A 12,250-nucleotide genomic window follows, 5' to 3' on the forward strand; every position below is an offset into this window, starting at 1 on the left:
AAATGTAGATGATGATGAAAATGTAATGTCTGGCCTTTATCCTGTCCTGTTCTCTACTGATAAAACAGAATAAGAATTAGGTACTTGGAAAAGCAAATAATAAAACAAAGTAACATTGATTTCTTTTCTATCCTACAAAATTATTGATCTGTTTTTATCCTAATTGGCACTTGTGAACATAAATGGAAAAAACAGTCAGCTGTTTATGGGATTCAAGTATTTGTTCTCTGTAAGAGAGTCTTAGGCTTCCTTGTTCATGGCTGTCCTAACAAGCAAAAGATCTGTGTGCAGTAGCATACAGTATTTGCTTTGTTCTCTTTCTTTTTAATCTCATGTGTGCAATTAATTCTTGTAATTCGGAGAAATAACAGTGCTAAGGATGCCTTAACGTACTACACTTGAGCACACACCACTAAAGAAGACTTTCAGTGAAAGTCTTATCTAACATAGAAATGAAAAGCAAACTACAGGAAAGAGAATACAAAGTTTTCCAGTCCAACCCCCAGCGTTTGTGTGAACAAAAATCCACTATTTTTCCCATCTCCTGCTAAGAAGACCATCTGAAATATTGATTACAATAACATTTACATTACAAAGTGTCTAGGTGGATGGGTCTCACATCCACATGCATAAGTGTATGTGTGTTTGAGGGATTAGTTGAGTTTAGGTCAGAATTCCCTCACTTTCAGACAAAGCAGCATTGTATGTATTGTAAATTCAGTGGTAGTGGTTGTGTTGGCTTCAACAGACTCTCAGTCACCAAGCTGTGTGGTTTAGATGTTGAGTTTGATGCTTGAGGGTACGTCAGGTGAAATTCCACTGCCATCAGAGGTTTTGTGCTGAAGGCTGAAGCTCTGTAAAATCATCTGAATTGGGATGGGTAACAACCAATTGCAAATCAGGAGCACTGATGAAGAAAAAAGGCTTACAGTTGGTTGAGGTATTATTTTTTTGAACATGGGTTAAACTGCATGTTTTTCCTTGGTATTTGATATAGTTTATTTAACAAATGTTTATGTGCTTTATAGCTCAACCTTTCTTTTTTGGGGCCATCGTACAACTCCTAGCAATCATCCATATAAACTGCTGTCCTACAGGGCTGCTGCAGATTGCTCTCCCATTTGTGGCTGCAGTAGGATGGCTCCTGTAGATAAGGAGACATGCTTCCACATCTGTTTGCCAGCACCCAAAAAAGAAGACTGTGGTTTAAAATCTGCTTTAAAAGCTATTGCAAAAATGGCTGTATCTAGCTCACTTGGATTTTAAAGCTAGATATGGATATGTTCCTTTCACATAAGGTTTGGAATAGCCCTCCAGTAGAAAGTGTTGTGGAATAGTTGTGTATGTGTGTTACTTTGTCTGCTGTATCCGTGTGCATGTGCTGAAAAGGGAGAAATAGGTGCCTCAGCAACTAGCCAGGTGTATTATTTTTGGCATTTTTAAACCTACAGGTATAAGCAAAGCCATGCTATATAATACCCCTCTGTGCTAACGTAGTGCTGTTTTCTCTCTCCACTCTTGTATCAAAACAGAAGTACTCTGCTGTCTCTCTCTGCAACATATCTACAGAGGTCCTGAAAGTCATCAATGCCACTGAAGAGCTGATAGCAGAATCCACCAATCCCTGTGATTTCCCAGATGATGTTCAGGACAAGGGAAGAGGGACGTTCCCACTGGGGACCGACCCCATCAGACTCGACGAGCAGCTCACCACACTGGAAGAAAATGTAAGAACACAAATCAGCGTGAGAGTGGGTATATGTGGGTATATGTGTGTGTGAGGCAGCTGGAAAAGAAAGTGTGCTTAGGCAGCATCAGCCTCTGGTATGAATTAGTCCTGTGATGCTAAACAAATACACCAACAGAACAAAAGATCTTATTTCAAAGGGCACTCGGCTGCGTTATGTGTTCCTTTCTTTCAGTGTGTACTTACTTGAGAGAGGGGATGTGCTGTGTTTTACAACCAATGTCAGAAACCCTATCTTAAAAATTAATGTAAGCCCTCCAAATCCCTGTGGCTTTCCAGCCAGTGTGAGGACTTCTTCTCCATACACGCTTCCCCAGCACTGAGCACCAGGGAGCCAGTAAGAGCAGCAGGCTAGAGAGGTTGAATTAAACAAATATTTCCTTTTTCATGAGCACTGTCATCTTCAGGAAAAGTGTATTGCTGAATCAGAGGGAAGTCACTACCCACTGGAATATTTTCATGCACCCATGTAATGCAATTGGCACATTTGTAACTTTTGATTTTCTCATCTTCCCACATTTAACTGGTTACATTTCAGTGGTTTTTCCCTTCATTAGGAGCTATTAAAGATCTCACAGAAATCCACTCCTATTATAACATCCTGATCAATTCAAGAAAGCACATCCTATATATCTTTAGCCCCCAGAAAATTTTCAAAGACAGAATCTCTTCTTAGGGGAAACTGCATTAAAAACTATCTGAGGTGTATTTTTTTCTCACTTAAGCTCCAGCAATCCTTCATGCCCTTCTGACTATTTGACCCCCAGTGCTGTGACCTCTAGTTGTTGCATTTGGGCCAAGCATTTCTCACTGAGAAGATACTGTATGCTGAGGCAGAGCACTGCTCGCTGTGGTGTTCATTAATAAGGCTCAGCTCAGCCTTGCTGAGTCCCCACACATCTTTCTCTGCTCCAGAAAGGATTTGAAGTAGATGGCAAAAGTGCATGCTGTCAGGTTTGCAGTACTGCACACCCACAGATTTAAAGAGCCTTAAGAAATTCAGGAATGCAAAATTTTTACCAATGCAGATGGGGGCACACATGCATGCACTACATCCTCTTGGAAGCTGCCTCCTCCTCTTAATGGAAACCTGAAAGTACACCATTGCTGTTTGGAAGTGCAATGGTTGTTCAGGTAAAGACAATCTTTGTATTAAGGAAAACCTTCTATTTAGATCTAGCTGGAAAATGAACAATAAGATTGAAATTTAATAAATGTAGAGAGTGACTGAGTTACAAAAACACCGTTGACATTCTTTCTTTCTTTCTTTCTTTTTTGTGGTCATAGTCTAAAGAGGTTTCTTATTTCACTGTTCCTTTCCTTCTTTCTTTGAGCTTTTAGATATAATAGATAAATCCAAAAAAGGACTATTAATCTGAAGTGGTCGTATATTGCACCACAAAGACACATCACTGAAGTAAATGGAAAGAATAATTAAAACCCACAAAAGCAGGAACATTTATATTTAAATCATAATGTTAACTTCACAGTCCACATCTGTCTCTAAGTACTTGAGCAAAGGTGTTAAATCAGGTCACTTATTTGTTCTAAGTACATTTTACAAGGATTTCTTGCCTGCAGTTAGATTGCCCCTAAGAAAATGCAGTTCATACAAGATGTAGTGAATTTTTTTCTTAGCAAAAATACGTGTAAAAAAAGGATGTGTATAAATTTGAAACAACGAATACAAAGGAAAAATTGCAAGCAATTAAGAGCCAATAACAAAATAATATTAAAAATAATAATCATCATCATCATCATCATTCTTCATCATTTTAGACCCATAAAGTCACAGTGTGGCCAGAAATTATTTAAATACGTTATGTCAAAGGACTGCGGGCTCTAGGAGTTACAGGCAGATACAATGACTTGAGTGCAAGACATATGTAGGGAACTTATCCACTCAAGGATCTGCTTCTGATCCCATTTGTTTGCCCATTGAGCCATGAAGTCTGCCACAGAGTATGTTTAATTCATGGTCTTTCTGTAGCACTGCAGCCTTTACTGGTATTGCAGTGAGTGAAACTGCCAGTGGGAAAAATGAGAAAATATATTTCGTTTCCACTGTCCTGTTACCAGCCTCATGGAAACAGTCTGTTGGCTATCTAGTAAATAGGCAGAAAGAGTAGTATTTTGACATGGGTCAGCACAGTTTTAAGCACAGTTGTCAACAGCTGGTGTTAGAAAATTACCCTCTTCTATAAACCAAGGACCTCCATTCAGCTGTATCTTAGATTTCTTTATGAAATAAAAGGAAGACATAAAACATAATGTATTGTGAATTAGTGCTCTGAGTAGCAGAATGGGAAATGAAATCTTTTCTTTCAGTTATCGGAAATATCATAGATGGGTCAACATATTAAGTTGTTTTTAGGGAAGATCTCTAAGTTATGGCATCTGTCATCCACGTGTTGCCCAAATAAGTCTATTGACTCCCCACAGGGCCTGGGGATGGCAAAGCTTTTGGCTGCTGCATGTTTGTGTGAGACCCGAGTGGGATGGAAAGATATGTTGTACATCTGAGCTCCATTATTTTATAAGAAGTTCATAGCCACATGTTGCTGGACAGTTATTCTTGCACAGTTTTTGATTGCCAGAATGCATTGAGTGTGAATAAATACTGAAGGCATTAAGTTTCAGTAAATACTGTTTTACATGAGGCGTGATCTGTTGACTTTACTTTGCAAGCTTTCATTTTTGTTGTGAAATTGAATGTCAAAAATGGAAAAGGAAACTTTTAAGCATTCTTTTGTGGTTTGGTTTGGTGTGAGTTTTTTTGCTAGTGAATCCAGAACAAGTCTGTTCTGGCATACCATCGTAGCACTTAAGGAATTTAGAGTTCAGCTTCTTCGTTCTCCTCCCTTTTCTTTACAGATGTGTGTTTTTGGATTATTCCAATGAATGATTTACCTCTGCCAGCACCTACTAGCAGTGACTTAGTGAGGAGGGGAGCTCAGAGGTGTCATGGAGAACCTCTGTGCTCCCAGAACAGGAATCACTGCCCCTGTCCCCCTTGGCCCCACAGGTGTACCTGACGGCCGGCACCGTGTATGGCCTGGAGGGGCAGCTGACCAGCCTGGAGGATGCAGCACGGCAAATCAGCAGCGTGACAGCAGAATCGGAGCTGGCTGAGCTGGAGGACCAGGTGGCCACTGCAGCTGCCCAAGTGCATCATGCAGAGCTGCAGGTGAGGATGGCGGCTCCTCGCCACTCGCCGCTTCATGCCGCCTTCCCTCACGCTTCCCTTCCATCTGCACACACTTCTCTGCAATATTCTCTTGTACCGCAGCAAACTCTCTGTCCGAGGATACATGACTGCGTCACAGGAGCTGAGCAAAGCACAGCTGAGACGTGTCGCTCGGCACAGCCAGATGTACTGTATTTGTTTCTTCCCCCAGCTTGTTTTCAGACAGGAGTGCAGCAGCGTGTTACTGTAGAAGTGTCCCTGCTCCTTGCTCCCATAGAGATCGTGTGCTGTGCTGTCATGCATGTGGCTGTTGTCTGACTACAGGTGCAGCCTTGGGTAGTTCTTCTAATCAGCAGATTGTAGAGCACTTTATAAAGAAGCCAGGGTGGGTCTACTTGAAAAGGCCGAGGGCAGAGCTCAGCACTTGCAAGTCTGCCTTGTGTTATGGCTGCTGAGCCGTGCACAGCCCAGCAGAAGGCAGAGGCTCCTGTGCTCTGTGGCCTAGCGTCTCTCTAGCAGGTTCCAGAAAGTCTGAGACTGCAAGAAACTTCAAGGCCTGGTCAGGAAGCTGAACAAGATAAGGCTGCCAGGCTGCACGGGGACAATGCACACGTGGGTAGCAGCGTGCTGCAGTGCTTCCTGACTGGGCTGTGCCACACGAGGCCCTCCAGCAGGGCCCTGATGGCTTCAGCAGGACTGTGCCTGTTTATTTTGCTCAGTGGAAGCGTGCTGAAAGCCCTAAGTTTGACACCTTCTTGATGTCAGAAGAGCAGTGCTGAAATAAATAGATGACAAACTTGCAGTGGCCTCGTTGGCCTTGGTCAGTAATTTCTGCTATATACATTAATGGAGGTGAGAAGAGAGGAGGGGAGAGGCCTGAGTGATAAGAACGGGATGACAAAAAGATAACATGCAATTGGTCTGAAGGCCCTCTGCAGAATAAACGCCTCAGGTGTTATAAATCAGGAATCAGATTACACGTGCAGCTGACAGCTCACTTCTCTGACATTCATCAGCTTATTTTCCCCCTACATTTGCTTCCCTGGCCTGTTGTTTCTCCTAAGAACTTGTTTTCCATTGAATGCTCTTACATAGTGGTACTTGCATTTATGCATGTTTGTGTTTAGCATGCATATCACTTACAACAAATTTTCAAGATCAAACGTTTGCATTTTGTGACAGAGGATGTACTTTATGTGTGCTTGAAATTAATTTTGAATTATGAAATGTGTCCCAAACAGTAGTTATTTGAATGTAGCCCTTGAAAAACACAGCTTGAATGAACCTGGAAATATAGCTAGGAGTAACTGGGAGATGGCAGACAGGGGATTCTCTTCTTTCTTTTTTTCTCAAAAGGAGCAAAATGCTTTTTCCTTGGAGACGCACGGTAGGTTGGATTGCTCTTTCCCTTCATCTTAATTAACCCCCTTTTGACATCAGGACTAAAGTATACAGGAAAGCAAAGTGTCAGAGTTGCTGAAGAGCTCAGCCATCTGTATTCTTTGATTAAAGAAGATGTGACTGGGGGGAGGGATATATTTTAGTGGTGGCATCCATAGTAATTTTCAAACTTCTTTTTCCCCCTCCCCATCTGTCTGTCTCTCTCTCTCTCTTATTTTCTTTGAAGATTTCAGATATTGAGAGCAGAATATCAGCTCTCACTGTTGCAGGCTTGAACGTGGCTCCATGTGTTCACCTGACAAGGAAACGGGATCAAAAGCAAACAAACCAGGTGCCAGAACATTATGTAGTATTCAAAAATACATTGGGGAAATCTTGCCTCGTTTTCCATAATGGAGTTGAGTAATGCGTTTGTGTTGTTTTCAGATGCATACTATTGACACCTCAAGACAGCAGAGGAGGAAACTTCCAGCTCCACCAATAAAAGGTGCACTAAAGTTGTTACCTATGCTATGTTTGTAGTCCCTCCTTAGAAGTTTCAGTGTAATGTCGAATTCAACAAAATAGGGGCAAGATTAAGTTATAAAATGAACAGAGAAAGCCTAGATGTGTCCACCCTCTTCATTTACCGTTGCACTTGTAAAAATAAAATACACATTCAGTACATAAAACATCACCACTCCCTCTTTCAGTAGATGGTACGACAGTAGCAAATTATCAGGAGCGCAAGCAAAAGGCTGGGAAAAGCAAATGAAGCATGCTGAATTCAGTTTCTGCAGAAGTGAGGCTGCTGCTGAGCACACAAGGGTAGGCTGTGAGGGGCAGGCAGTCATAGGGCTAATTGCCACTAGCCACTTGCCACCCTTCACAGCCTACAGCTGCTTTCTTAATGGCTTAATTAATGGCTGTGAATTAGTTTTGTAAAATACAGTGCTCTTTTCTTCCATGTTTCCTTCATCTCTGACAATTTTACATCCTGCTTTACTGTTGTGTAATTCCAGTATTTGACACGGCCTCAAACTTGAGAACTTCCAGTATCACAGCATGCTGTTTCCCATTTAAATTAAATCTATGTTTTCTTATTTGTCCTTGGGGAAGTTTTCTCTCTCTAGAAGCTGTGACTCTTCAGGAGTATTGCTACATTGGCCGCAGTCTGTTAAGTGAAAAATCTCCATCTTTGTATTTTTTCCAGGTGAAAAAATAGATGGGTCTCCAATTACCACTGTCAGAACATTTAACAGAAACTTCATGCTTCAAGGATCTCTAACACAAAGAACTAAAGAGAGGAAAAGCACTGCCAAGGACTTAATGGTAAAATCAAAACAAATGTTTTTAAAGCTGCTTATAAAGAGGGCTATATAGAGAGATGCCAGTGTAGGCAAATGTATTTCAACATCTTCACAAAACTTCTCTTAATAACGTGAAGAAAAATTATACAGTGCTGAGGTTGCTCTAAATGAATGTGCCCAGTGTTTTGGAAGCTGTCTGAGTATGTATCACCAGCACAAAGCAGCTGTTTGCTCCTGAATGTTAGCCTGTAGGAATGCATGCCAGCTGTCAGGTAATTAGGTGCTGTCCTTATTCAAAGTAAAGAAATAAAGTTGTGGTCCTGCAGTTCAGGCCCTCCCAATGCCAACTGCACAGTGTAATTCTACAGGTGAGGGTCACCTTGAATTGCACTGATTTCTGAGAAATGTTCAAAGGTAGCCTGTGTGAAACTTGAGGAGTAGACAGGCCACGTGTTGGCAAGGCAGGATTTGAACAAATAGATTTCACTGCACAACTATCAGTCATCACTGATCATTCATCAAGGAAAAAAATGTTAACTGTCCCTAAGCAGTTTGCCATTAGATAACTGGAAGAGAAGTGAGGAAGTGAGAAGGACCAGGCTCCCTTCAGCAGGCTTGTTTTGTGTTTGGCTGATGTTTCTGTCTTCCTTGTCCCTCTCTGTTCCAGGAACCTGCTATAGGATCTGCTGTGATGTACTAAACTTTGACTTCTCTACTGCCAATAACACACTGCCTAAGGCTGTACACTAGAGTGCCTTTACTTAACAGCCATTGTGTATGTCCAGCTGAAAATGGACCCTCAAGAACCCACAATGCCTCAGTTATAGGGCTTCGTTTGGATACCTCACTGAGAAAGCTGTCCAAGTCTTCAGCATTGTGGTCTGCTAAAGGAAACTCTGCCTTAAAGTTCTCACAAGACTCTAGAAGGGACGCTGAGTTTCAAAAGCAAGGCTCCACATTTTAAGATGCACTTTTTCTCCCCATTGATTGTACTAAAGTATGTCGTCTTTAAACTGCAGTATGTTTTTGTACACTCAGTCAATCACAGTTACAGGCCAATATTTCATACCGAAAGAGTGAACAAAGCAGACCTGTGATCCACATTTGCTGGCCTCTTATACATGTAGGCATCTGTCTTGTCGAGCAATAAGAACAACTCTGTGCAGTGTACGCTGCTTTTAGCTGCTTGGTGAGAGTGGAGGATCCGTGTACCTAACTGCTCCCCAGGAGCCAGTGGAAGTTTTTGACAAGGCAGGTGGGAGGAAATGTGATGTGCAAAGAACTTCTCTGCTCACTCAGAGTACCTTTGACAGAGTTAATGTTCTAGCTCCAGAGCTGTGTGTTCTGCTGTTGGAGATGGGGGTGGGGGGGAGCATGGATGTCATGATGAGCCATGAATTGGTGGTACGCAGCGCATGTGGACCAGATGTCTGTGGGGTTACAGTCCTGGCATCTGGACGCATCTGAGTACTGTTGTGAAACCACCACCTTTGTCTGTCTCGTTCTTCTTGGTATCATTGTCTGCTTGGTGGTGTCCAACCACTCTGTACTTCAGAATCTGTTCTGACCAAGTCTTTAAGATTGCAGAAAGAAAGTAAAAGCGCTGTGGATGAGATCTCTGCTGACTGGCTGGTGGCTGTGAGGTGGCTGCAACCTGTAAGAGATTCCCTTCTGCCACTTCCTGTCTTTTCTGAGGAGGAGATAAATGTAGCCCAGATGTCTTTTCCTTTACCCATCCGTAGCCAATGTGATGTAGTACCTAGGGCCTGTCACTGGTGCCTGCTACGATTGGACCACTCTGAATTGGACTGAGTCACCAGATTTCTTCTTTCCTTTCATGAGACGCTAGCAATGTGCACTAAACACTGGAAGGCCTTTGAACAGGTGCCCATGAGGGAAGACGCTGCTTACATGATGTCCCTCTCACCCTTTCTGGGAAGGGCTGTGCCAATTTGCAGTGCTTTTTGTTCTGGGGTGTGCAGAGGAATTTGTTAGAGAAGGTAAGTGTGAGGCCCGTGAATCTTTTATAGTCCACATAATGCAGTGCAAGTACGCATATGCAGACTGGGCTGATGTGAGTCATGCTGTGAAGGAGGACATGAACTGCTAAGTTTCCCTTCAGCATGAAAGGTCAGAGAACACCTCCCTGAGGTGAGATGTCTCTGTCCTTTGCTGACAGGGACCCGAGCAAAACCTAATTCTCTGAATACAGCAGGGCCTAGAGGGCAGGTGAGACTGGTAAGGAAGGGCTAGATGGGAAGGCTGGAAAACAGCTCCAGTCACATATCCACCTCCAGTATTTGAAGCTGAGCCTGTCAGCGTGCTGCTATCCAGCCATAGGTAGTGACATGTCAGAATATCTACAGCCATCTTCCCACCTAGGAGGCATAAGTGATGCTCCATCTCTCCAATGAATTTCCATCTGCCGAAATCTGGCTCGATATGTTTATTCTGGGTGAAATTACACCTTCTCTTACTCTCACACAATACCAGTTCTCCGGAACTGGTTTGCTCAGATGTGAGGGCAGAATTTGGCCCGCTCTGTTTAATATATAAGTATATATATAAAAATAGACTTTATTTATATATGCAATCCATAAAGGAGATTAAACAGAGTAGGATGCCTAGGAATTTTCTGTTATGCAGTCTCCTCCTCCCCCCTTGACTGTTCTCGTGTATGTATACAATACATTCCCAGGTTCTGGTTAACGCAGGTATGTGTGTTATGAGATGTCATTACTGGTGGTTGGTCTACATATTCGTCTAATAATAATAACTAATATTGTGTATGATGCAGAAATGACTAATTTTAATAGAATAACTCTTTGGCTTTTGTTCTGTTAGTGTGATTTAAAGCCAACAAAGTTTGGAATAGGTTGTTTTCTTTAAGAGGCATGAAAAACAACTATTATCGTGTTACAATGTTAAAATATTCAGTCTTCTTTGACAGAAAAATGTGTACTGTGTAGGCATTGCAAAAAAAGAAAAAAAAGAAAAAAAAATCCCACCTGCTACATGGCATTTGAATTTTTACAAATGTTTATTGTGCCAAATATGTGCAAAGATATAATTTACTGTTTTAAAAAAATCATAAAAGCATACGTTATAGCACACAAAGGATTATTTTGTCATCAAGTGATCTCAATCTTTAGTGTTAATATTTATATTTAGATTAATTTTTATAAATGAAAATATTTTAACGGGTAAAATGAAGGCGATATGATCAATTTGATTGAGTCTGGGTGGATGTTAAGCTTGCCTTGTTGTTGTTATCTGCATACTCACCAAGAATTATTGTCAAGAGAAATTATAAAAGAGTAAAAGCAATTTATGAAAAAAATGCCTTTCCAAGGACTTGATTCATAAAGAAAGCACAAAAGCTCTCCTCTGTAGTGTGGATTTATGTGCCCTTTGGTCAGGAAACGCTCTGCCCACGCTGCTGCACCAAAACAACCCATTCTCAGTTAGATGCAGATGGGCAACTCAAAGTCCTCTTGCTCAGCTGAAGGGAGAAATACCCCCTACCAGCTCCAGGTCAGGTCATTTTCCACTGAGGTGGAGCATCCATACCTTGTTGACAGACCACTCACAAACAGAAACAAGAGTTGAATTATCTGCTATAATTAATTCAACCTTTATTAAATTTCAGTAGTGATTCTAACAAAACACAACTAGGAATGTGAGTTCATTCTAGTTTGTCATCTGCAGTGTGACTCATTAACCATCATTCATTAGCTGAAATTGTAAACTATCTTTTCTGGATGCATGCCGTAGATTAAACTGCATTTGAATAGTCTTGCTGCGAGTAGTTATCAAGATTAAACATACTGCAAATAACACTTCTAAAATGAGTATAACATGAGTTAATTACCATGGCAAACATGAGTACTGAGCCACAACACAAGGCTTATTGATGTGGTCTAATGTTGCCATTCGTACATTGTGATGCTCAGAGAGCAGCTTTAGCTTGATTAGATCATGTATTTAAAAACAACAACAGACAGTTTAGGCCCTTATCTCTGTTGTACCTGCAGTAGGCACAGAACTACTCCTAAGAGTTTAATTAGCCAATTTTCTTAGAACCATAGAATACTTTAGGTTGGAAGGGACCTCAAGGACCATCAGGTTCCAACCCCCCTGCCACAGGCGGGGTTGCCAGCTGCTACATCAAGTACTAGATCACATTGCCCAGGGCCCCATCCAACCTGGCCTTGAACACCTCCAGTGATGGGGCATCCACAAACTCTCTGGGCAATTTGATCCAGTACCTCACCACTCTCTCAGTATAAAACTTCCTCCCAACATCTAATCTAAATCTAACCCTCCTTTAGTTTTAAACCATTTCCCCTTGTTCTATCACTTCCTACTCATGTAAAAAGTTGGTCTCCTTTATGTTTATAAATGCCCTTTAAATATTGGAAGGCTGCAATGAGCTCTCCCCACAGCCTTCTCTTTTCCTGGCTGAGCAAGCCCAGTTCCTTTAGTCTGTCTTCATAGGAAAGGTGCTGCAGCCTTTGAATCATCTTCATGGTCCTGCTCTGGACCCTCTCCAAAAGCCCCACATCCTTCCTGAGTTGGGGGCCTCAGACCTGGCCCACATGGGGCCTCACAAGAGCTGCGTAGAGG

General features: G+C 41.9%; 1 protein-coding gene across 6 annotated transcripts in view; it reads left to right on the forward strand.

The window, feature by feature from the left end:
- MYRIP (myosin VIIA and Rab interacting protein) overlaps positions 1–11,538 on the forward strand; it is a 202,347-nt gene extending 190,809 nt beyond the window's left edge. For 4 of the 6 annotated variants that reach the window (XM_090142402.1, XM_090142403.1, XM_090142407.1 and 1 more), the window contains 6 exons: positions 1,533–1,727; positions 4,773–4,934; positions 6,562–6,666; positions 6,762–6,822; positions 7,528–7,646; positions 8,292–11,538. In XM_090142402.1, the coding sequence (XP_089998528.1) occupies positions 1,533–1,727; positions 4,773–4,934; positions 6,562–6,666; positions 6,762–6,822; positions 7,528–7,646; positions 8,292–8,324 (675 nt within the window). In that variant the 3' untranslated portion in view covers positions 8,325–11,538. The remainder of the gene's footprint in view (positions 1–1,532; positions 1,728–4,772; positions 4,935–6,561; positions 6,667–6,761; positions 6,823–7,527; positions 7,647–8,291) is intronic. The other 2 variants (XM_090142404.1, XM_090142405.1) reach the window with 2 other exon arrangements.
- The last annotated feature ends 712 nt before the right edge of the window (positions 11,539–12,250 follow it).

This window comes from Phasianus colchicus, chromosome 6, assembly GCF_987193195.1.
Source record: "Phasianus colchicus chromosome 6, bPhaCol1.hap1.1, whole genome shotgun sequence".
Classification (NCBI taxonomy): domain Eukaryota; kingdom Metazoa; phylum Chordata; class Aves; order Galliformes; family Phasianidae; genus Phasianus; species Phasianus colchicus.